The 23,180-nt window shown below is 45.1% G+C and overlaps 2 protein-coding genes and 1 non-coding gene across 3 annotated transcripts in view; 1 reads left to right on the top strand and 2 right to left on the bottom strand.

The window, feature by feature from the left end:
• Nucleotides 1-83: 83 nt before the first annotated feature.
• On the bottom strand, nt 84-3,465 carry LOC118352327 (uncharacterized). Its single transcript, XM_035706179.2, has 2 exons — nt 3,057-3,465; nt 84-2,649 (listed from the first exon to the last, which is right to left on the bottom strand). The coding sequence occupies exon 2, from the start codon at nt 2,587-2,589 to the stop codon at nt 1,324-1,326; it is 1,266 nt and encodes a 421-aa protein (XP_035562072.1). The 5' UTR covers nt 2,590-2,649; nt 3,057-3,465; the 3' UTR covers nt 84-1,323.
• LOC112676932 (glutathione S-transferase theta-2B-like) overlaps nt 1,552-23,180 on the top strand; it is a 32,536-nt gene continuing 10,907 nt past the window's right edge. The window contains exon 1 of the mRNA XM_049101797.1: nt 1,552-1,703. Coding sequence (XP_048957754.1) covers nt 1,661-1,703 — 43 coding nt within the window. The 5' untranslated portion in view covers nt 1,552-1,660. The remainder of the gene's footprint in view (nt 1,704-23,180) is intronic.
• TRNAK-UUU (transfer RNA lysine (anticodon UUU)) lies at nt 18,384-18,456 on the bottom strand. Its single transcript has one exon. It is a non-coding gene; the product is annotated as a tRNA-Lys (tRNA).

Here is a 23,180-nt window from a genome sequence, read left to right as displayed (position 1 = left end):
AGGGAGGTCTCTCCCTAATAAATAAATAAATCTCTATCTCTGGTGATAAAAATGTCCTACCTCTTTTTTTTTTAAAGATTTTATTTATTTGTTTATTTATTTATTTATTTATTTATTTATTTATTTATTCATGAGAGACACAGGCAGAGGGAGAAGTAGGCTCCATGGAGGGAGCCCGACATGGGACTTGATCCCCAGTCTCCAGGATCAGGCCCTGGGCTGAAGGCAGGTGCTAAACCGCTGAGCCACCCGGGCTGCCCCTTCTTTTTACCTCTTAGTACAAGCACTTTTCACATGGAAGATTTATTTCCAGGGGAACAGAGGAGGGTCTGGGAGTCCTTCTTATGTAACCTTTATTTAAAATACTCAATTTGACAAAGTAGCATATTTGGGGGCAGCCTGTCCTTGGACCCTAAAAAGGCCTTGCTTGTTCATAGGCCAGAATCCTAGCAGTGACCTTCCTTTGTGTCAGTCCAAGGGCCTCTGCAGGCGGCTAGTGGATTTGTTTTCAGTGGGATCTGAAAACAAACAGTATCCAGCAGTGCTGTTGAACATTCAGGCATATAGAGAAAACTATGCTTGAGGTTTCCCCTTTTGACATTCAAGGGTTTGGAGAAAAGGCTTTTTGTAGCGATTCTCCTGAGACGCCTGTCACCATCATATTTTCTGACATCAACCTAGTCATTTTGATATTCAGTACTTAGGATTTTATTTATTTGAGAGAGAGCGCAAGCACACGCGGAAGGGGAGGGGGAAGGGGCAGAGGGAGAGGGAGAAGTAGACTCCCCGCTGGGGCAGAAAGATCCACAAAAGAGGGGGAAACCCCTGAACCTTGAGATCATGACCTCAGCGGAAGGCAGACAGTAACCAACTGAGCTACCCAGGCGCTCCTGGTATTCAGTACTTAGTAGGTAGCACCAGTGTCTACCAAGAAATCTGTTCAGTGTCTTTTTTTTTAATTGATTAAATTTTTAAGATTTTTTAAAATTTATTAATGAGAGACAGAGAGAGAGAGAGAGAGAGGCAGAGACACAGGCAGAGGGAGAAGCAGGCTTCCTACAAGGAACCCAAAGTGGGACACTATCCTGGATCTCAGGATCATGCCCTGAGCCGAAGGCATTCAACCACTAAGCCACCCAGGCGTCCCTGTTCAGGGTCTTTTTCACCAATAAGATGACCCAGGGTTCCACGTGGGAAATTTCAATGAAGGCCGTAGGGCTGTTAGGAGTCCCTGGGCCCCCTAATTCTGGATAGTTCTTGCGGGCATGATGGGGGAGGGAAGAGGCGTGGGGCATCTGGAAGTTTGGCCGAGTCACCTTCACATTACTTATTCAGAGAGGGGCACTCCTTTTTCCAGTGTCCCTGTCGTTTACAATAGGCACATTGGTGTGGCCCTACATTGGGGTGGCCTCTGGATCTGGAGTTTGAGGGCCTCGGGTGTCTTCCCTGGGGATGGGCCCCAGGCTGGGGCGGAGCCCGGTGAGGTGCGGGCCGCGCCTGCCTCACCGCGTCGGCCAGCAAGGCTGCCTGCTGCCGCATCCTGCGCCGCGCCTCCTTCTCCCGGACCTTGTCTCGGTTTCGGAAAACCTCGGAAGCAAGCTCCGCCAGGTGCAGGGTGGGCATTCCTAAAGCCCCGCGCAGCCTTTGCAATTTCCTTTGAATGTCAGGGGCAGCTTGCCTCACGAAGCTGGCGTTCACCAAGGGTAGGTGCTCTGGAGCCTGCGGGTCTATGTTCGCGCCCTGCCGATAGGCCTTAAACAACCGTTCCAAGTAGTCAAAGGGGTCCTCGTCAGGCCTCTGTCTGACCTGCAGAACTTTATCGAAGCTTCTGTGTTTCGGGACTCCGTTCCTCAGGCCCCGAAGGATGCAGCGGCGGTAATGCTCCAGCTGGTCCCTGTCCCCGCGGTCAGCAGGGCTCCACCTCGGGTCGGCGGCGGGTACGGCCACGTCTGCGAGCGCGCGCACCGGGCTGTTAGGGACCTGCTCGCGCATCTTCTCAGCTTCGGCGCGAGCCTGTTTTAGGACCACGCTGCGTTCCTCGGACGTGAGGAAGACATTTAGGAGGATTTGAATATCTGCCCAAGTGGGATGATGGAGAGCAAAAATAGAGGCAAAAAGACTCTCCATTTTAATGGGGTCATCTCGGTACGTCGGCATGTGGACTTTCCAACTAAGCAGGTCGGAGGTGGATAACGGGGGGCGGACAAAGATGACACCGGGCAGCTGCCGGGTCCCGTAAACTCCGCCGATCGGCCACTGTATGCCGGGGAATCTCCCTGCCTGAGGCTGGGTGCCCCCCTCGTCCCGCGGGGTCACCTGGCAGGTCTGAGAGGGAGAGACCAGTAGCCGGCCTGCGGGATCCGGAGGGGAAGTGGACGGAGTGGGGGCCCGAGGTGCCGACCGTGGCGGGACGGCGGCCCTGGCACCTCCCAGTGGAGACGGAGGGGGAGTAGCGGTGCTTAACCGGGTGGACAAGGAATCCTCTGTCTTATCATCAGACCCGGGTGAAATGGCCTCATTCTGGGGACTCGCCCCTTGCGCCGAAATATTACATTTTCTCTGAATATCCTTACGCTGGTATAATAACATAAACGCTTGTACATATTCGATCTCCAGCCGTTTTTCTTCCTTTTTGCAAAATAAATCCAACTGCAAGATAGTATTGTAATTTAAGGAACCATTCTTGGGCCACCGTTCTCCCGAATCCAGGGAATATTGTGGCCAGGCAGTATTACAGAAAGATATCATCTTTTTCTTTGTCATGCGTTTATTGGTGAGCACTGCCCAGTCCCGAAGGACGCAGCCCAAGGGGCTACACTTTGGGATGGAATGCTCATTTCCCATTCTAGCTTGGTATTTGCAGTAATTCTCAGCGGGTCACACAGAGTCACTCTTGCACAGACAAGTTTCCCAAGAAATCCAAAGAGCCAAGAGAACCTCTAGGAGTGTAAGCCCTGTTTTCCTTTCCCCCAAAGGGAAATTCCCCACCCAAGCCCTTTCCGCTGAGGTCGGAACCCAATTACCAGCAGTAAGTCATCTGTGCCATGATTACTCACCCAAAGGATGTCTTCCGAACCCCAAACAAGTTTCTCTGCCCCAAAGAAAGCACCGAAGGTTGATTCCGCCCGTGCAGAGAGAGTTCGGAACCCAGTCCCCCACACGGGGCAAAAGAGCCACCGGCAACGGTGTCCAGTTGGATTTAGAGCCCCTTTGCCGTCGCCAAATTTGTTACTGAGCCGGAAAGAGCTTATTTGCTGGCGTGCAACGGAAAGCCAGACACCGTAGCACCAGGCTTTTGCAGAGAAAAAGCTTTGTTGCAATGCGGCCAAGCGAGGGGACAGGAGGCTGGTTCAAAAATCTGTCTCCGCGCCTGAGTTGAGAACACGGTTCTATAATCACGGGGGTTGGAGTCACACATATATTAATGAAAAGGGCGGGGGAATGTGTGACTTCATGAGGAAGGAGGGAGCTGCCCATTGAGCCAACCTAGATGACACCACCTTGGGGTGGAGACTTGACATTAGAATGAGGCCAAATGAGGCCTCTGACACCGGATGGTCACCTATAGGTCAAGGAGAGGGCGGTGGGCATCTTCTGAGAGCAGGTGTAACTGAATGAGTTCTCAGGCCGGGTGAAGACTGCAGGGCCTTGCTTGCTCACAGGCTGACCAGAGAGAAGCAGGTCTCTGAAAAACAAGCTTTAAGTTTTCTACTAGTCTCAGGGCAGCCTGGCTGGCTCAGCTGGCACCGCAGATGACCCTTGATCTCAGGGTTTTGCGTTCTAGCCCCACGTTGGATGTGGAGGTTACTTAAAAATCAAATCAAATTGAAATTTGCCGTTACCCTTGACGGGATGAGCACTGGGTGTTAGGTTATATGTTGGGAAATCGAACTCCAATTAAAAAAAATAATAAAAAAATAAATAAATGAAAAATCATCGTCAAAAAGAAATTTGCCATTCATCTCAACCTCATTAACCTCAAGGGGCACAGCTTCAAATCTGCTCATTTTCACTCTGCACCATGTTCTCATTTCTTGCTCATGAGCATTTAGAATATTTCAAAGCTCTTGCTATCACAAGACCCTGAACATATCTTAAATATACTAACCTAACGGGTGTGGTGTGGAGTGATATTAATAATTGATTATAACTTTAATTTTCATTTTTCTATGTTTAATAAGTTTTGGGTTCTTTTTTTTTTAAGATTTTATTTATTTATTTGAGAGAGAAGGAGAAAGAGCCAGAGAGCACAAGCAGGGCGAACAACAGAGGGAGAGGGAGAAGCAGACTCTGCACTGAGCAAGGAGCCTGATGTGAGGCTCGATCCCAGGACCCTGGGATCATGACCTGAGCCGAAGGCAGACACTTAACCAGCTGAGCCACCCAGGCACCCCAGTTTTGGGTTCCTTTTGTGTGTTTTTGCCACTTGGTTGTCACCATCTGTGAACTGCCTATTCATATCTTTAGTCCATTTTTCTATTGAGTCGTGCTTTTTTTTCTTAGTGACTGCATAACCTAACGGAAGGAGAGTTCATCCACCCAACGAGCACCAAAGCCAGCAAGGGCCCCACCGAGGGTTTGCAAGAAACGAATTAAAAAAGCTGTTTATTGGATTATTGCTAACCCGGAGAACAGGGAGCTAAGGCTCTAAAGACCCCCAACTCCCTGAGGGTTTACAAGCAGAGGGTTCTCTTTCCTTTTCTTTTTTTTTTTTTTTTAAGTATTTATTTTTATTTTTTTTAAACTTTTTTTTTTTTTTCTTAATTTTTATTTATTCATGATAGGCACACAGTGAGAGAGAGAGAGGCAGAGACACAGGCAGAGGGAGAAGCAGGCTCCATGCACCGGGAGCCTGACGTGGGATTCGATCCCGGATCTCCAGGATCGCGCCCTGGGCCAAAGGCAGGCGCCAAACCGCTGCGCCACCCAGGGATCCCATATTTTTTTTAAGTATTTATTTTAAAATGGGCACCATGCTCAGGGTGCAGCCCAGAACTCACCCCCTTGAGATCAAGAGTTGCCTGCTCTACTGACTGAGCCAGCCAGGTGCAGCCGAGTGGGGGCTTTAAAAGGGCAAAAATTGGGACGCCTGGGTGGCTCGGTGGTTGAGCGTCTGCCTTCCGCTCAGGGCATGATCCCGGGGTCCTGGGATCGAGTCTCCCATCAGGCTCCTTGGGGAGCCTGCTTCTCCCTCTGCCTATGTCTCTGCCTCTTTGTGTCTCTCATGAATAAAGAAATAAAATCCTTAAAAAAAAAAATAAAAGGGTGAAAATTCACAATAAGGATCTTGAGGTCATTCAGTTAGGGATTAGGGCAGCTGTAATATTTCTTTCCTTAATTGTTTTGTCACTCCTGGCGTCACCTCATCTGGTTTTGGTGTAACTGTGGTGAGGTGGTCCTCAGGTTCAGGAGCCTGGGACTGGAAACATTCTTGCCAGATTGCGTCAGTCATATTTAGAGTACAAAAGCAGAAGTTCCACATCCTGTGACTATTACTAAGCTGCAAACAATTACTATTTTTTGCACATGCGGTGCGTTACGTTTGTCACCTCAGGTAGAAGAGCATCCCACACATTTCTCAGAGGCAACTTTATGTTATTTCCTGAGGCAACTTTACAGGTTTCTTTAAACTGTAACTAAGGGCTACTTACTCTGATCAAAGGTAGCTAGGAGCCATATATCTAATTGTGGGGCCTGCTGAGGGCTTGTATCCCTGGTTTCAATTGGCAGAAATTTTTATATGTTTTTTAAAATTTTTCGGGGGGGCACCTGGCTGGCTCAGTTGGGAGAGTGCGACTCTTGAACATTGGGGTTGTGAGTTTGAGCCCTGTGTTGGGTGTACAGATTACTTAAAAAAAAATTTATTTTTTAAATAAATAAATAAATTTTATTTATTACAGATTTTATTAAGTAATCTCTACACCCAACTTGGAGATATATATATATATATATCTGATATCTATCTATCTATCTATCCCTCGTATCTTCTTTATCCATTCATCAGTCTGTGGAGACAGTTGGACTTTTTCCATAGTTTCACTACTGTTGATAATGCTGCTATAAGCATTGGGGTACATGTATCCTTTTGAATCTGTATTTCTTTTTAAGATTTTATTTATTTATGAGAGACACAGAGACAGAGGCAGAGACACAGGCAGAGGGAGAAGCCGGCTCCATGCAGGAAGCCCCATGCGGGACTCGATCCTGCGACTCCAGAATCATACCCTGAGCCAAAGGCAGACGCTCAACCTCTGAGCCACCCAGGCGTCCCAGAATCTGTATTTTTGTATCCTTTTTTTTTTTTTTTTTTTTTTTTTTTTTTTTTTAAATTTTTTTTAACTTTTATTTATTTATGATAGTCACAGAGAGAGAGAGAGAGAGAGGCAGAGACACAGGCAGAGGGAGAAGCAGGCTCCATGCACTGGGAGCCCGACGTGGGATTTGATCCCGGGTCTCCAGGATCGTGCCCCGGGCCAAAGGCAGGCGCCAAACCGCTGCGCCACCCAGGGATCCCTATTTTTGTATCCTTTGGGTAAATACCTGGTAGCGCAATTGCTGGATCATTGGGTAGTTCTATTTTTAACTTTTTGAGGACTGTCCATACTGACCTCCAGAATGGCTGTGCCAGTTTGCATTGCCACCAACGAATGGTGCAAGAGGTTTTCCTTTCTCCACATTCTTCTCCACATCTGTTATTTCCTGTGTTAATTTTAGCCACTCTGACAGGTTTTGATTTGCATTTACCTGATGATGAGTGACGTTGAACATCTTTTCCTGTATCTGTTAGCCATCTAGATGTTTTCTTTGGGAAAATGTCTATTCATGTCTTCTGCCCATTTCTTAACTGGATTGTTTTTTGAGTGTTGAGTTATCTTAGTTATCTTGATAGGTTCTTTATAGATTTTGGATACTAACCCTTTATCAGATATGCCATCTGCAAATATCTTCTCCTATGCTGTATGTTGACTTTTTTTTTTTTTTTTAAGATTTTATTTATTCATGAGGGACACAGAGTGAGGCAGAGAAATAAGCCGAAGGAGAAGCAGGATCCCCGCAGGGAGCCGGATGCGGGATTCGATCCCAGGACTCAGCAACCTGGGCATTTTGTGTCTTACTTAAGAAGTCTGCCCCTACCCTCAAGGTCATAAAAATATTCTGTAGTTTCTACTGAAAGTTTTTCACATGTAGATATTTAATCCACTTGGATTAATGTGCGGAGCCAGCTGTGGAACTTATCTGAGAATTGAATCTCCTAGTCCTCGGCACACTAGGGATACATGAGCTCCTGGGTGCGCACACTGATTCTTGACCACGTTGTTCTCCAGATAGAGCTCCTCCACTCCCTCTCCTTTTGTTTTTGTTTTTTTAAATAAATTTATTTTTTATTGGTGTTCAATTTGCCAACATATAGAATAACACCCAGTGCTCATCCCGTCAAGTGCCCCTCTCAGTGCCCGTCACCCAGTCACCCCCACCCCCTGCCCAACTCCATTCCCTCTCCTTGAACTAATAGTCTATTCCTTTACCCTTTGAAGTAAACATGTTTTTCTGTTTCCCAAAATTAATCATTTCTATAGCTAACATGCTAGATCTCTTAATAAAATCGGGAGGAGGCAAAGCCTTGGGATCCAACTCCGAGTGTTCTTGGTTCCCCTGTCCCGCAGATTAAAATTCAGTGAGAGGGCAGCCCTGGTGGCTCAGTGGTTTAGTGCCACCTACAGCCCAGGGCGTGATCCCGGAGACCCGGGATTGAGTCCCACGGCAGGCTCCTTGCATGGAGCCCTGCTTCTCCCTCTGCCTGTGTCTCTGCCTCTCTGTCTCTCTTTCTCCTCTCTGTGTATTCTCATGAATAAATAAATAGAATCTTTTTAAAAAATTTTTTAAAATTCAGTGAGACTCTGAGTCTTTCTTCATATCGTTGCCTCTGACTATCCTGTCTCCATGGCAGATTAATTTTTATGTATGACATAAGGATCCAATTTTATCTGAATTGCATATGGGTAGACTGTTCCAGCATCATTTATCTAATAGTTCATTCTTTTCCCAGTTTACACTCTACTGTCCTTTTCTTTTTTTTTTTAAGATTTTATTTATTTATTCATGAGAGACACAGAGAGAGAGAGGCAGAGACATAGGCAGAGAGAGAAGCAGGTTCCCTGGAGGGAGCCCAATGCAGGACTCGATCCTAGGACCCCAAGGATCATGACCTGAGTCACCCAGGCGTCCCTACGCTCTACTGTTCTGTTAGTACGTCTACTGGCACTAAATTGATTCCCTATAGCCTTCAATGTTGAAAGTGTATAGAAAATCTTGGGACCCTTGGGTGGCTCAGCAGTTGAGCACCTGCCTTTGGCTCAGGGCATGATGAGTTCAGGATGAGTCCCACATGGGGATCTTGTGGGAGCCTGCTTCTCCCTCTGCCTGTGTCTCTGCCTCTCTCTTTCTGTGTTTCTCATGAATAAATAAATAAAAATTTTAAAAAAGTAATACATATTTAGCTCAGATTCAGTCCTTTTTTTAAAAAAGATTTTTAAAAATTTATTTATTCATAGAGACACACACACACACAGAGACAGAGACAGAGAGAGGGAGAAGCAGGCTTCATGCAGGGAGCCCGATATGGGACTCGATCCCGGATCTCCAGGATCGCACCCTGGACTGAAGGCGCTAAACTGCTGAGCCACCAGGGCTGCCCTGACTCAGTCCTTTTTTTTTTTTTTAATTTTTTTTTTTAGATTTTTATTTATTTATTCATAGAGACACACAGAGAGAGAGAGAGAGAGAGAGAGAGAGAGAGGCGCAGACACACACAGGCAGAGGGAGAAACAAGCTCCATGCAGAGAGCCTGACGTGGGACTCGATTCCGGGCCTCCAGGATCACGCCCTGGGCTGCAGGCGGCGCTAAACCGCTGCGCCACTGGGACTGCCCTGACTCAGTCCTTTTAATGTTTGTGGGCCCTATGCCTGGGGCCTCAGAGAAGCAAGGTTCGGAATGACCTGACCAGATTTCAAAGCATGGGCTCTATTTCTGTCCTGAGCGTACCTTATACATCTGCTTTGCTGACAAATAACCAAACCAAACAAACAAACAAAAACTCCACCCCAAAACATTTTGGGGGCACCTGGGTGGCTCAGTTGGTGGAGGATCTGACTCTTGATTTCAGCTCAGGTCATGATCTCATGATCTCAGCGGCCATGGGGTCAAGTCCCACATCCGGCTTCCAACTCAGAGGGAGTCTGCTTCTCTTCCTCCGCCCACTCCTTACCCCTCATCCCCCGCTGTGGGCTCTCTCTCTCTCTAAAATACATAAATAAATCTTAAAAAAAAAAAACCCAACCCATTTCAGACTTAAGGAATAAAACCCCCTTAAATTCCCATGAGACTGAAGTCATGCAGCCTTACACATAAAGCTTAAGACAAACAAGTCTATAACTTTCTGAAATGTCTTTTGTCTGATTTGTAACGTCTTCTGTAAAAAATCTGGTATAACCTTACACCAAATGTTTCTTCCCTGGAGCACTCCCTTATTTGTGAAGATTGTGTATCCTGGGCAACTGTCCTCCCTTGGGCTCAAATAAACCTCTTTCTTTCTTTTAGAGATTCTGAAAGCTTTGTTCATTTTGTATCAACAATATATACGTACATAAATACATATGTATTTTATAAATATCTGCTTTTTGTGTTTGTATTTTTCATAGTAAAGGAAGTATCTTGTTCATAATGTTACAAACTTACATTAATATTGTTGCCGCTGCTCAAAATACACTTTATTTTATTTTTTAAAGGTTTTTATTTATATAGGTAATCTTTACACCCCACATGGGGCATGAACTCATGACCCTGAGATTAAGAGTTGCATGCTCATCTGACTGAGCCAGCCAGGAGCCCCTCAAAATACATTTTAGAATAGTTCTTAATCTAATTAGTTTCACAATGAGTGTTTCATTTTTTAAAAAATATCCTCAGCTATAAGGAAATCTTCACCTTCTGACCACACAGTTGAGTTCTGGGAAAGGGCACTGGATCTCAGATTTTGATTCTAGACAGCTCAACCACTGAGCCACCCAGGTATACCTCTCGCCCTCATTTTTAAGAGATTTTGTTATTCCAGATTGACAGTTGCTTTCCTGCAGCATTTTAAGGATTTTATTTTATTTATTTTATTTTTAATTTTAAAACTTATTTTATTTGAGAGAAAAAGAGAGAGAGTGCAAGTAGGGGGAAGGGCAGAGACAGAGAATCTCAAACCAACTCAGTGCTGAGTGTGGAGACTGACATGGGGCTCGATCCCCAGACCCTAAGATCACCACCAGAGCTGAAACCAGAAGTCAGACGCTTAAGTGCTTGACTGACTGCATCACCCAGGCCCTTTAATAAGGATTTTATTTTTATTTTTTATTTTATTTTATTTTATTTTATTTTATTTTATTTATTTTTTTTAGGATTTTATTTTTAAATAATCTCTACACCAAACGTGAGGCTCAACCTTTACAACCCCAAGGTCAAGAGTTGCCTGCTCTACCCACTGAGCCAGCCAGGTGTCCCTCTTGCAGCATTTAAAGATAGGTTCCTCTCCCTTCTGGATTCCTGTGGTGCTTGTGAGAAGTTAGTTTTCCTGATTCTCAACATTTTCTCCCTTCTTCTTCTCTCTCCAAATCTTTGTCCTTAGTATCCTACAGGTTTTTTTTTTTTTTTTTACTTTATTTATTTATTCATGAGAGACACAAAGAGAGAGGTGGAGACATATGCAGAGGGAGAAGGAGGCTCCCTATGGGGCCTCCATCCCAGGACCCTGGGATCATGACTTGAGCCGAAGGCAGGCGCTCTACCACTGAGCCACCCAGGCGCCCCTACAGTCTCAATATAATATGTCTATGTGTGGATTTATTCATTTTGATCCTGCTTGAGATTTGTTGTGTGTTAGGCATTGAATTGTGTCCCCCCAAAGGATATGTTGAAGTCCTAACTCCCAGTACTTCTGAATGTGAATTTATTTGGAAGGAGAATCATCACAGATGTAATCAGTTAAGGTGTGGTCATACTGGAATAGAGTGGGCTTCAACCCAGTGTGACTGGCGCCCTTATGAAAACAGGTGAGGGCAGCCCCAGTGGCGGAGCGGTTTAGCGCCGCCTGCAGCCCAGGGCATGATCCTGGAGTCCCGGGATTGAGTCCCACATCAGGCTCTCTGCATGGAGCCTGCTTCTCCCTCTGCCTGTGTCTCTGCCTCTCTCTCTCTGCATCGTTATGAATAAATAAATAAAATCTTAAAAAATTAAAAAAAAAACAGGCGAAGAGGGAGAAAGGATGAGGTGAAGACACACCTCACACAGAGAACACCAGGTGGTACTCAGGCAGAGACTGCAGTGGTGAATCTATAAGACTAAAGAAGGCTTTTTTTTTTTTTTTTTTTAAGATTTTATTTATTTATTCATGAGAGACACAGAGAGAGAGAGGCAGAGACACAGGCAGAGGGAGAAGCAGGCTCCATGCAGGGAGCCTGATGTGAGACTCAATCCCGGGACTCCAGGATCATTCCCTGGGCTGAAGGCAGACGCTTAACCACAGAGCCACCCAGGTGTCCCTAAACGTATAAATGTTTAAACATATAAATATATCTTTGGAAACTTCCTTTAGCTCTACCTCCCCAAATATATGTTGGCAATCATCCCCCAAGCATATGACAACCCAGTATACATCTAAAAGGTCCCATGACTAAGGTTTTATTAGAGAGTAATAAATGACCTTTTCCTTTTTTTTTTTTTTTTTTTTATGATAGGCACACAGTGAGAGAGAGAGAAGCAGAAACACAGGCAGAGGGAGAAGCAGGCTCCATGCACCGGGAGCCTGACGTGGGATTCGATCCCGGATCTCCAGGATCGCGCCCTGGGCCAAAGGCAGGCGCTAAACCACTGCGCCACCCAGGGATCCCAAATGACCTTTTCCTAATAGGAGCTAAACCCCTCAAGGTCCTGGAAACCTTGCTTCAAAAGCAAGTATTTTGCACCAAAGATGTCTCAGGAAATCTTTCTTGGCCAAATTCCAACATCTTTTGGAAGTCATATCCCCTGTAGCCAATGACCCTATTCTATGTCTTGAATCTCTGGTGTTCCAAGCAATATTTCCTTAAAATCTTATCCCTTTGCCCAACTGGACTCCCTGCTTTCAGTCCTACATGGGGGCCAACAGTGAGCATTCCAAGATTTCTCATTAAAATGTTTGCTACAGGGATCCCTGGGTGGCGCAGCGGTTTGGCGCCTGCCTTTGGCCCAGGGTGCGATCCTGGAGACCTGGATCGAATCCCATGTCGGGCTCCCGGTGCATGGAGCCTGCTTCTCCCTCTGCCTATGTCTCTGCCTCTCTCTCTTTCTCTCTCTGTGACTATCATAAATAAATAAAATTAAAAAAAATAAATAAAAATTAAAATGTTTGCTACATAATTGGGCACAGTTTAAGCTGGGTAAGTCGAGAGACAAAAAAAAAAAACCACTAATATTCTATTATAATGAGGTTTGGGGGACGCCTGGATGGCTCCACAGTTGAGCGTCTGCCTTTGACTCAGGGTGTGATCCCAGGATCTGGGATCAAGTCCCACATCAGGCTCCTTGTGGGAAGCTTGCTTCTCCCTCTGTCTGTGTCTCTGCCTCTCTCTCTCTCTCTGTGTGTGTCTCTAGTGAATAAATAATGAATCCTTTAAAAAAAATAATGAGGGGATCCCTGGGTGGCTCAATAGTTTAGCGCCTGCCTTTGGCCCAGGGCGTGATCCTGGAGTCCTGGGATGGAGTCCCACGTCGGGCTCCCAGCATGGAGCCTGCTTCTCCCTCCTCCTGTGTCTCTGCCTCTGTCTCTCTGTCTCTCTCTATCATTCATAAATAAATAAATAAATAAATAAATAAATAAATAAATAAATCTTTAAAAAAAGTAAATAATGAGGTTTGGCCCCCAAACCTTGGGGAACCAAGAAATCTGGCCACAAGTAGTTCTTTGAATTATGATACAGCCTGATTTATCTTGTAAGAGGCAAGAAAAATGGAATGAAGCACCTTATGTGTTGGCCATTGTGGTCCTGCATGGGGACCCCAGATTAAAAGGACAATGTGAAGTTTATATGGCCCAGGCTCCTAAATCGGCAGATTTACATCCTTGAAATGACTTTGACATTTGTGCTGACTTGATGAAACCTACAGATATTACTGTCTTATTTCCTGTACCATAGAGGAGGGAAGGAAACAATGCATACATAGTCAAGCCATTAATTATGATGAAGGGGAGTAACTCAAGGAAAAGATGAAAACCATTCTCTCGGGGAACCTGGGTGGCTCAGTCAGTTAAGCATCTGCCTTCAGTTCAGGTCACAATCTTGGGGTCTTGGGACTGAGCCCTGTGTGAGGCTCCCTGCTTAGAGGGGTACCTGCTGGTCCTTCTCCCTCTCCCTCTCCCACCCCCCTATTCCTGCTCTGTCTCTCAAATAAAATAAATAAAATCTTAATAGAAAAAAGAAAAGAAAACCTAGCTCTCTTTCAGGGTAGATTAGTGGAGGCTTTCCACTAATGCACTAATGCAGACCCTGATTCTCCAGAAAGGCAGTCACTGTTAGCCGTGCATTTTATCCTACAATCTACAGCAGGTATCAGGAGAAAATGACAGAAGGCAGCTGTGGGCCCCAAGCTCCTATGAAACAATTGTTGGATAAGACTTTGGCTATATTTAGTAATAGAGACTGGGCAGGGGTGCCTGGGTAGCCAAGTTGGTTAAGTCTCTGACTCCTAACTTTGGCCCAGGTCCTGATCCAGGGGTGAGGCTCCTCACTCATTGAGGAGGCTGCTTGAGATTCTCTCTTTCCCTCTGCCCCTCCTGCTTCTCCTGTCTCTCTCTCTCAAACATAAATAAATCTTAGAAAAAAAAAAAAAAGTAATAGGGCAGGGCAGAGAAGGAGGACAAGTTTGTCCAAAATAAATGGCATGCCCAACTTTGAGCCATGGCATTGGGCACCATGCCACCCCAGGACCACCTAATACAGAAGCCTGCAAGGCCAGAGTCTGGCAAAGCCAGACTACAGCCCCTGGCTCGCAAAAGGCTGGGCCCTCATCAAGGTGCATTCTGCACGATGGAGGGCCATTGGAGACAGTATTGTCCCTGACTTCAAAGGAAGGTGTCCAGCCTGGAAACCTTTGCTGGCCGAGGTTAAGGAGGACCACAGGGGCCTGAGCTCTCCTATGGCTCTTCCTGGACATTTCAACATAACACACCAGGAGCCTCAGGTGATCCTTGATGTGGCGGGTAAGGAAATTGAATTTTTATTGGAATAATATTGGAATAAATAAATAAAATAAAATCTTAAAAAAAAGAAAAGGTAATATTCCATAGGACCAGGGGCCACAAAAGCATTCAGCCTCTAATTAAGAAAAACGTTTTCAATGCAAAAAAATTTTTAAGATGTTAATTTATTTGGCAGAGAGAGAGAGAGCAAGCAGGGGGAGCTGCAGATAGAGAGAGAGGGAGAAGCAGGCTCTCCGCAGAGCAGGGAGCCTGATGTGGAATTTGATCACGACCTGAGCCAAAACCAAGAGTCGGTTGTTTAATCAACTGTGCCACCCAGGCAACCCCTGAATATTTTAACACCACAAATGAAAAGGCAGTTAAGGACTTTCTTTTTTTTTTTAAATTTTTAAAGTTTTTATTTATTTATTCATGAGAGACACAAAGAGAGAGGCAGAGACACAGGCAGAGGGAGAAGCAGGGTCCACACAGAGAGCCCAATGTGGGACTTGATCCTGGGTCCCTAGGATCACGCCCTGGGCCGAAGGCAGCACTAAACCACTGAGCCACCCAGGCTGCTCAAGAACTTTCTTAGACAAAACAACAACAACAACAACAACAAATAGAACTTTCTTAGGCCTGGTAGGCTTTTGTCACATTTGGATTCCAGGGTTTCGTATTTTGGCCAAACTCCTTTATAAAACATTACAAGGAAATGATTTAGAATGCCTGGAATAGGATGATGATTGCCACCAAGCTTTCAAAGGTCTAAAAGAAAAACTGAACACTGCTCCTGCCTTAGGACTCCCAAACCTGGAAAAACCCTTCACTCTATAGGAGTCAGAAAGGATAAGAATAGCCCTAGGAGTCCTAACTCAAAAACTTGGGCCAGTTCCTAGGCCAGCAGCCTACTTCTCCAATCAGACCTGGTTGCGGAAGGGTGGCTAAGATGCTTATGAGCAGTGCTCGCAACTGCCCCACTAGTTGGAGAAGCTAGCAAATTTACCCTAGGACAACACCTGGATGTCATGACTCCACATCAAGTGCAAGGGGTTTTAGAGGCCAAAGAACACCAGTGGTCCAATAGGAGGGAGATTATTGAGATACCAATGCGTGTCGAGCTTTAAACCCGGCTACTTGATGATCTGATGAAGGCAATAAGGAGCTTCTGATCTACTTCTGTGTAGACAAAATAGAACAAGTGTATTTAGGTAGGTCTGACTTTAAAGACAAACTTCTGCCCAATCCAGAGGCTGAATGGTTTATAGACGTAAGTAGCTTTATGCTCAAGGGAACCAAAAAAGCCAAATATGCTATTGTCACCCTACAGCCTCAGCCTAACTGGGGCAAGACCTTTGCCTCCCCATCCTTTGCACAAAACCGTGAACTGACTGCGTCATCTGAGCACTATAATTAGGTAAACGGTTAAAGTGAAAAAAATATACTGATTCTAAATGTGGCTTCCGGGGATCCCTGGGTGGCTCCACGGTTTGGTGCCTGCCTTCAGCCCATGGCATGATCCTGGAGACCTGGGATCGAGGCCCACGTTGGGCTCCCTGCATGGAGCCTGCTTCTCCCTCTGCCTCTCTCTCTCTCTGTGTCTCTCATAAGTAAATTAATAAAATCTTTTAAAAAAATGTGGCTTTGTTTTTTTTTTAAGATTTTATTTATTTATTCATGAGACATACACACACACACACAGAGGCAGAGATAGAAGTAGAGGGAGAAGCAAGCAAGCTTTCTGCAAGGAGACTGCTGTGGGACTCAATCCCGGATCCTGGGATCATGCCCTGAGCTGAAGGCAGACACTCAACAGCTGAGCCACCTCGGTGCCCCTAAATGTGGCTTCTTAATATTTCATACCCATGCAGCCATCTGGAAGAGATGAAGACTATTAAATTCAAATTTTTCCCCTATAAACAACACAAAGAGGAAATTTTAACATTGTAAGAGACATACATACCTCGGGAGGTGGCAGTTGTATCTTGTGGAAGGAACCAAACAAACCAAACCATGACAAATCAAGGAAATGACTTTGCTGACACATTAGTGAAAGTGGCAGTGAAAGATGAAGGGCTGGCTACACAGGCTTTAGCTCTGATTCCAGAAGCTCTCCTCAAAGAAGTCCAAATTATACTTCCTCTGAGGCTCAGTGGGCCTCACAAAAGGGATTTGAGGTCGACTCAAAGGATGGTATAAATGAAATAATATATATATATATATATATATACTCCCTGAGGCACTACAGTGGAAGATAATTAAGCAAATATCTGACTCCACCCACTTTGGTAGAGATACTATGGCAAATCCAGTACAGCAAATATTCAGAGAGAAGAATCTAACCAAAACGGTAAGAGAAGTTACCAGAGCATATGAGCTTTGTGTCAGAAATGACCCAAGGACCCATCCTATGCCTCCCCCACCTTCATTAAGCCAGTTCAACATGGAGACACTTACCTTGGGGAAGACTGGCAGGTTGACTTAACTCAGATGTTACCCTGTCTGGGGTAAGGTTTATGTGGATACATTTACAGGGTGGGTAGAGGCCTTCTCCATTAGGACAGAAAAGACTTTAGAAGTTTCTAAAAGATTATTAAAGGAAGTCATACCTAGGCTTGGACTTCCTCAGAGTCTACAAAGTGATGAGGACCCTGCTTTCCTGCTAACACAACCATTATCAGTGGCTCTAGGGATCTGTTATGCCTCATGGAGGCCTAAATCTTCAGGAAAAATGTAAAAAATGAACAATATCTTTTTTTTAAGATTTTTATTTTTAGTGATCTTTACATTCAACATAGGGCTTGAACTCACAAACCCTAGATTAAGATTTGTATGCTCTGCCAAGTGAGCCATCCAAGCATTCTTCCCCAAACCATATCTTTTTTTTTTTTTTTAAGATTTTATTTATTTATTTATGTGAGACACAGAGAGAGAGGCAGAGACAAAGGCAGAGGGAGAAGCAGGCTCTATGCAGGGAGCCCGATACAGGACTCGATCCCAGGGCTCCAGGACCATGCCTTGGGCCGAAGGCAAACGCTCAACCACTGAGCCACTCAGGTGTCCCCCAAACCATATCTTTAAAGAAACTTTGGCAAAACTCTGTCAAGAGACTCATGAGACATGAATATAAAATGTTATGGATTGCTTCACTAAGAATAAGAGTGGCACCAAAGGGGACTCTTAAATTGAGCCCTTTTGAATTAATATATAGAAGTTTTCTCACTGCAACTTTATCGTTTGATGAAGAAACCAACAAAATTTTAAAATGTATCATTAGTCTGGGGTACCTGGGTAGCTCAGTTGGTTAGGCGTCTGCCTTTGGCTCAGGTCATGATCCCAGAGTCCTGGGATTGAATTCCTGCTCGGCAGGGAGTCTGCTTCTCCCTCTCCCTCTGCTCCTTCCCCTGCTCATGTTCTCTTCAATAAATAAATAAATAAATAAATAAATAAATAAATAAATAAAATTACTAGCCTGGGTAAAGTACTGCAGGCTCTCCACAAGTATAGAAATAAAATACTTTCATACCCCATTGAAGATAAGCAATCTGTTGCATACTACCAGGGAGCAAGGTTTTATTAAAAACATGGAGGGGGGCCTGACTGGCTCAGCAGGTGGAGTGTGCAACTCCTTATCTTGAGGTTGAGTTTGTGCCCCACGTTGAGGGGGGAGAGTACTTAAAGATAAAATCTTAAAAAAAAAAAAAAAAAAAAAAAAGAGGGGATTCCTGGGTGGCTCAGCAGTTTAGCGCCTGCCTTTGGCCCAGGGCATGATCCTGGAGACCCGGGATTGAGTCCCACATCACGCTCCCCGCATGGAGCCTGCTTCTCCCTCTGCCTGTGTCTCTGCCTCCCTCTCTCCCTCTCTCTCTGTGTGTGTCTCTCATGAATAAATAAATAAAAACCTTAAAAAAAGAAAAGAAAAGAAAAATGGATCACATGAAGATCAGCTCATACCAAAGTTTAACTTTGGGAAGGTTTAACTTTGGGAAGGTTTAACTTTAACTCCCTACTTCCTCAGAAGTAAAACCCAAAAGTACTTTCAGATTGGGTTCACTTGTCCAGAATCAAACCTATTTTCCTAAGTCTTTTTTTTTTTAACAAATTAATTTATTTTGGTAATCTTTATACCCAACATGGGGCTTGAACTCATGACCCTGAGATTAAAAGTCACATGCTCTTCCAACTGAGCCAGCCAGGCACTCTGCTCATTGGTCTTTTTTTTTTTCTTTAAGATTTTATTTATTTATTCATGAGAACCACACAGAGAGAGGCAGAGACATAGGCAGAGGGAGAAGCAGGCTCCCCACAGGGAGCCCGATGTGGACTCCATCCAGGGGCTCCAAGATTACGACATGAGCCAAAGGCAGGCACTCAACCACTGAGCCACCCAGGGGTCCTGATAGCTCGGAATTTTTATGCCTCCCAATAGGCAGAGTCTACAATCCTTTCCAGTCTGAAGAAGTTACAGAAGATGAGACCTTTGCCCTTCAACATTCCTTTAGAATAAGGAGGGGGGTGCCTGGTTGGCTCAGTCAGTTGGGTGTCTGACTCTTGGTTTTGGCTTAGGTTGTGGTTGTGGGATCAAGCCCCCAGCTGGGCTCTGCATTGGGCGAGGAGCCTGCTTGGGATTCTCTCTCTCCCTCTCTCTCTGCCCCTCCCCTCCCCCATCTCTCTCTCAAAAATAAAAAATAAAATACTTAAAAAAATTTTTTTTACAAAGAATAAGGAGGATAAAAATCCCATAGAGGGGAGATAAGACTGGGAAACTGAAAAGCTCCAAAAAATCTGCTTTTCCCTCCTTTCATTCTTGCTAGGATGTGCACCCCAATTTACACACGCCTTGTAAATAGCGTACATCCTCTTTGTAAAGCACAAGGACTTGATGCTGCTCGAGGATAAATAACATCTAAAGAAGAACCAGGCAACAGTGAGTGGAGGAAGCTACCCTATGTCTATGTCAGACCACCTGAGCTAGACAGCAACGCCAAGACCCTCCTGGCTCTGAGGAAGGACACCTGGGCCATCGTCTTTGTTCTAAGTGGTTCCTGGATGCCTGAGAACACGTGCACCAGATCACCATCCCTGGTAGCAACTGCAGACTCTGAACAAAGAAGAGACTCCCTCCTTTCCAAGTATCCTGGACACTCCCTCTTTCTGTTCTCTGCTCTCTCTTTATCTTCAATGAACTCTCACTTCCTGCTGCCTCAGGTTTGATTTCCATCCTGTCCTAAAGCCAAGGATCCTCTTGGCTGGTCCCGGTTCCCTCTGGATCCACCTCCTGGCATCAGGAATCAAAAGGCCCCCTCAATGCTCAAAGGTGAACTTTTGGAGAGCCAAAGAAGTTAAAAGTTTGCCCTGCTTGTTCCTCCAAATGAGATGGGGGAGAAAGTTAATCCATTTATTGGGCCGATGCAAAGTTTTCTACAAGCCAGAGGAGGGAAAAAAAACACACCGCAATGCTCCAATTCCAGCCTTCTTCCGCCCAGCTGCAGTTCCCCTCAGATTCTAACCCGGAGCTTTCCTAGAGCCTGTTAACCCAGTAAATGCTGGATTTTCTGCCAAGGGTTTAAGCAAACTTGCAATGGGGAAAAAAAGGAGGGGAGGGTTTTTAAAAAATGGCTTTGTATTTTGTAGCTATTTGCACTTGGTTAAACAAGGAAAATGCAACTGAATAATGTAAAAGATCAAATTGGCTCTGTTAAATGAATGATTCATCGGTCTGGCCACACCCCATCTAGTAAAGGCAAAGGGGCTGCATCGAGTTGCAGAAAAGGAAAGGTTTTTAAAAGTAGAGAGGGAGCAGAAAGGAAATTATTACCAGAGAATCCATTGTTTTAGACAAAGTCACTCTCCTTAGGGGAATGGAAGGGATTGTCAGTAAATTTTCTGATGTGGACCAGGAAACCCCATGTTGATTGGCTAAAGATTATGGTCCTCGGGTGCTGGAACTGCAGTTAGGTTAGGTATTAAGTCTTGGTTTGCTCACATGGGGCTACCAACATATATGACTCCATATTGGACCCATAGTTTTCTTTCTAACAACCTAGATCCAGGGATCCCTGGGTGGCTCAACAGTTTAGCGCCTGCCTTTGGCCCAGGGCATGATCCTGGAGTCCCGGGATCAAGTCCCACGTCGGGCTCCCTGCATGGAGCCTGCTTCTCCCTCTGCCTGTGTCTCTGCCTCTCTCTCTGTGTGTCTCTCATGAATAAATAAAATCTTAAAAAAAAAAAAAACCAACAATCTAGATCCATAGTACAATTGATATAAAATGTCATATACTTTAATTTCATAAATGTTAGAGGGATCATCCCAATCAGGGAAAACTGGGAAGAAAAAGTAATATGAGGCACAACTTCCTTGCTTTTTGCCAGTGGGCTGGTTAACATTTAAATTCTTTTGAGTATTGAAAAAACAGCAAGTTTCCATAGCCAGTGGTTTTTGCCTCGAGCCTCTGGAAAAAAGGATGATGTAGAGAACAGTGACAATCTTCACATGGAGATACATATTTGGGAGACACCGGGGTAGCCCAGGAGTTGGGTGTCTGCCTTTGGCTCAGGGCGTGATCCTGGATTCCCGTCCCACATCGGGCTCCCCGCATGGAGCCTGCTTCCCCCTCTGCCTATGTCTCTTCCTCTCTTTCTGTGTCTCTCATGAATAAATAAATAAAATCTTTAAAAAAAAAAAAAAAAAGGAAATACACATTTGGAGCTTTAAAAAGGTGTTTGATTTGCTCGAGGGCTCTTATGAAATCAGGTGTATGATCCTTTGAGGCTGATGGATCTTCCAGCCTGATGGACATACATATTTTTTGGCGAGTGTGGGAGGTTAATTCAGACTCTAAGTCAGAGAAAGTATAAAGGGCTTAGGGAAACCTTACTTGCCATTTGGATTCAGAACCTACTCTGCTGTCTGGCCCTGCAATATCTTAGAAGAAAAGCCACCGGCTTTTTCGGAATCCTGACTCATAGATCCAATCTTAATTGCCCAGAGTGGACTCTGAGCTCAAATCTGATACTATCAGCTGGGGTCTAATTCAGCCTGAGTAGGAACTGTGCTAGCTTATTCAACCAAACCACCAGAATTTGTTCATCTGCCCAATGTGCAGTAGGTCAAACAAGAACACTGAATTTTTGCATGAAGAGAGATGGGCTGTTAACTGGTGTGGCCCACCTAGAATTGGGAGTGCACGTTTAAAAGTCCCAAACTCCCTGATGGCTTGTAAGTGAGGGTTTTTAAGGGAAAAAAAAATCAAAAGTAAGAGGCTTGGGGTTGCAGGTTCTTCTGATTGGTCAGGCACTGGGTAACCTTCAAGACCAATGAATTTGTCTTTCTGGCATCAGTGTTTCCCTTCCCTGGTCTGGGTCAGCAAAGCATCTCAGCAATGTGTATCAGGCATGCTATATATTTTGTTAATTAACAGAGGCTATTTATCTTGCCCCCTAGGCTGCAATTTCATTATTTTTTATTTTTTTTAGAGAAAGAGAGCATGCATGTGTGTACAAGCTCCCAAGATGGGGTGGGGGCAGCAGAGTGGCAGAGGGAGAGAGAGAATCTTAAGCAGGCACTCTGCCCAGGGCAGAGTCCCACTCAGGGCTCACTCTCATAACCTGGAGATCATGACCTGAGCCAAAATCAAGAGGTGGATGCCTAACCAACTGAACCATCCAGGCACTCAACTGAGTAAATATAATGATCAAATTGATTTTACTCAACAATTCATGAAGTGAGTAGCATCCCAAGTAGCAAGTAGAAAAGAGCTCCAGCTAGTTATACGAAAAGAAGGTTGGGGATGCGTCGGTGGTTGAGCATCTGCCTTCAGCTCAGGACGTGATCCCCAGGTACTGGGATCGGGTCCCACATCAGGATTCCTGCAGGGAGCCTGCTTTTCCCTCTGCCTGTGTCTCTACCTTTCTCTCTCTATGTCTCTCATGAATAAATAAACAAAATTTTTTATTTTATTTATTTATTCTCATGCAAAGTCAAATAAAAATAAAATTACTTATTTAGTTATTCATGAGAGACACAGAGAGAGGCAGAGACACAGGCAGAAGAAGAAGCAGGCTCCCCACAGGAGCCCCGACTCGATCCCGGACCCCAGGATCACACCCTGAGTCAAAGGCAGATGCTCAACTGCTGAGCCACCCAGGCGTCCCAAAAGGAAAGTTAAAAAAAAAATTTTTTTTTTACTTATTTATTTATTTGAGAGAGAGGGTGCACAAGTGGTGGGGAAGAGACAGAAGGAGAGGGACAAGCAGACGCCCCACTGAGCAGGACCCAAAGGCAGATGCTTAACCGACTGAGCCACCCAGGTGCACCTAAAAAAGGAAAGGGTTTTATTTTTTATTTCTTTATTTTTAAAAGATTTTATTTATTATTCATAAAGAGAGAGAGACAGAGACAGAGACAGAGACAGGCAGAGAGAGAAGCAGGCTCCATGCAGGGAGCCTGACAAGGGACTCAATCCCAGATCTCCGGAATCACACCTGGGCTGCAAGTGGCCCTAAACCGCTGCGCCACCGGGGCTGCCCAGGAAAGGGTTTTAAAAGCAGAAAGGAGGTAGAAAAAGGAAATTATGCCAAAAATGTATTGTTTCCGGTGAAGACACCTCCTAAAGAGGACAGAATAGGTCCACTGGGCAGATTATTTTATTAGTGCTGACCATGTAATTCCATATTAAGTAGTTAAAGATTACACTATTGGGATGGTGGTCAAAGCTGCCATTAGGTTAGATATTTAAGTCTTAGTTTTCTTTCTTTTTTTTTTATTTATGATAGTCACAGAGAGAGAGAGAGAGAGAGAGAGGCAGAGACACAGGCAGAGGGAGAAGCAGGCTCCATGCACCGGGAGCCCGACGTGGGATTCGGTCCCGGGTCTCCAGGATCGCGCCCTGGGCCAAAGGCAGGCGCCAAACCGCTGCGCCA

Source organism: Canis lupus, chromosome 26 (assembly GCF_003254725.2).
Source record: "Canis lupus dingo isolate Sandy chromosome 26, ASM325472v2, whole genome shotgun sequence".
In the NCBI taxonomy this organism is placed as follows: domain Eukaryota; kingdom Metazoa; phylum Chordata; class Mammalia; order Carnivora; family Canidae; genus Canis; species Canis lupus.
The sequence above is the reverse complement of the archived record's forward strand: the minus strand, read 5'-3'. Positions and strand labels throughout refer to the sequence as shown.

What these genes read in the sequence shown, in the direction of transcription:
- LOC118352327 (XM_035706179.2), bottom strand. Translation starts at nt 2,589, where the DNA reads ATGTTATTATACCAGCGTAAGGATATTCAGAGAAAATGTAATATTTCG.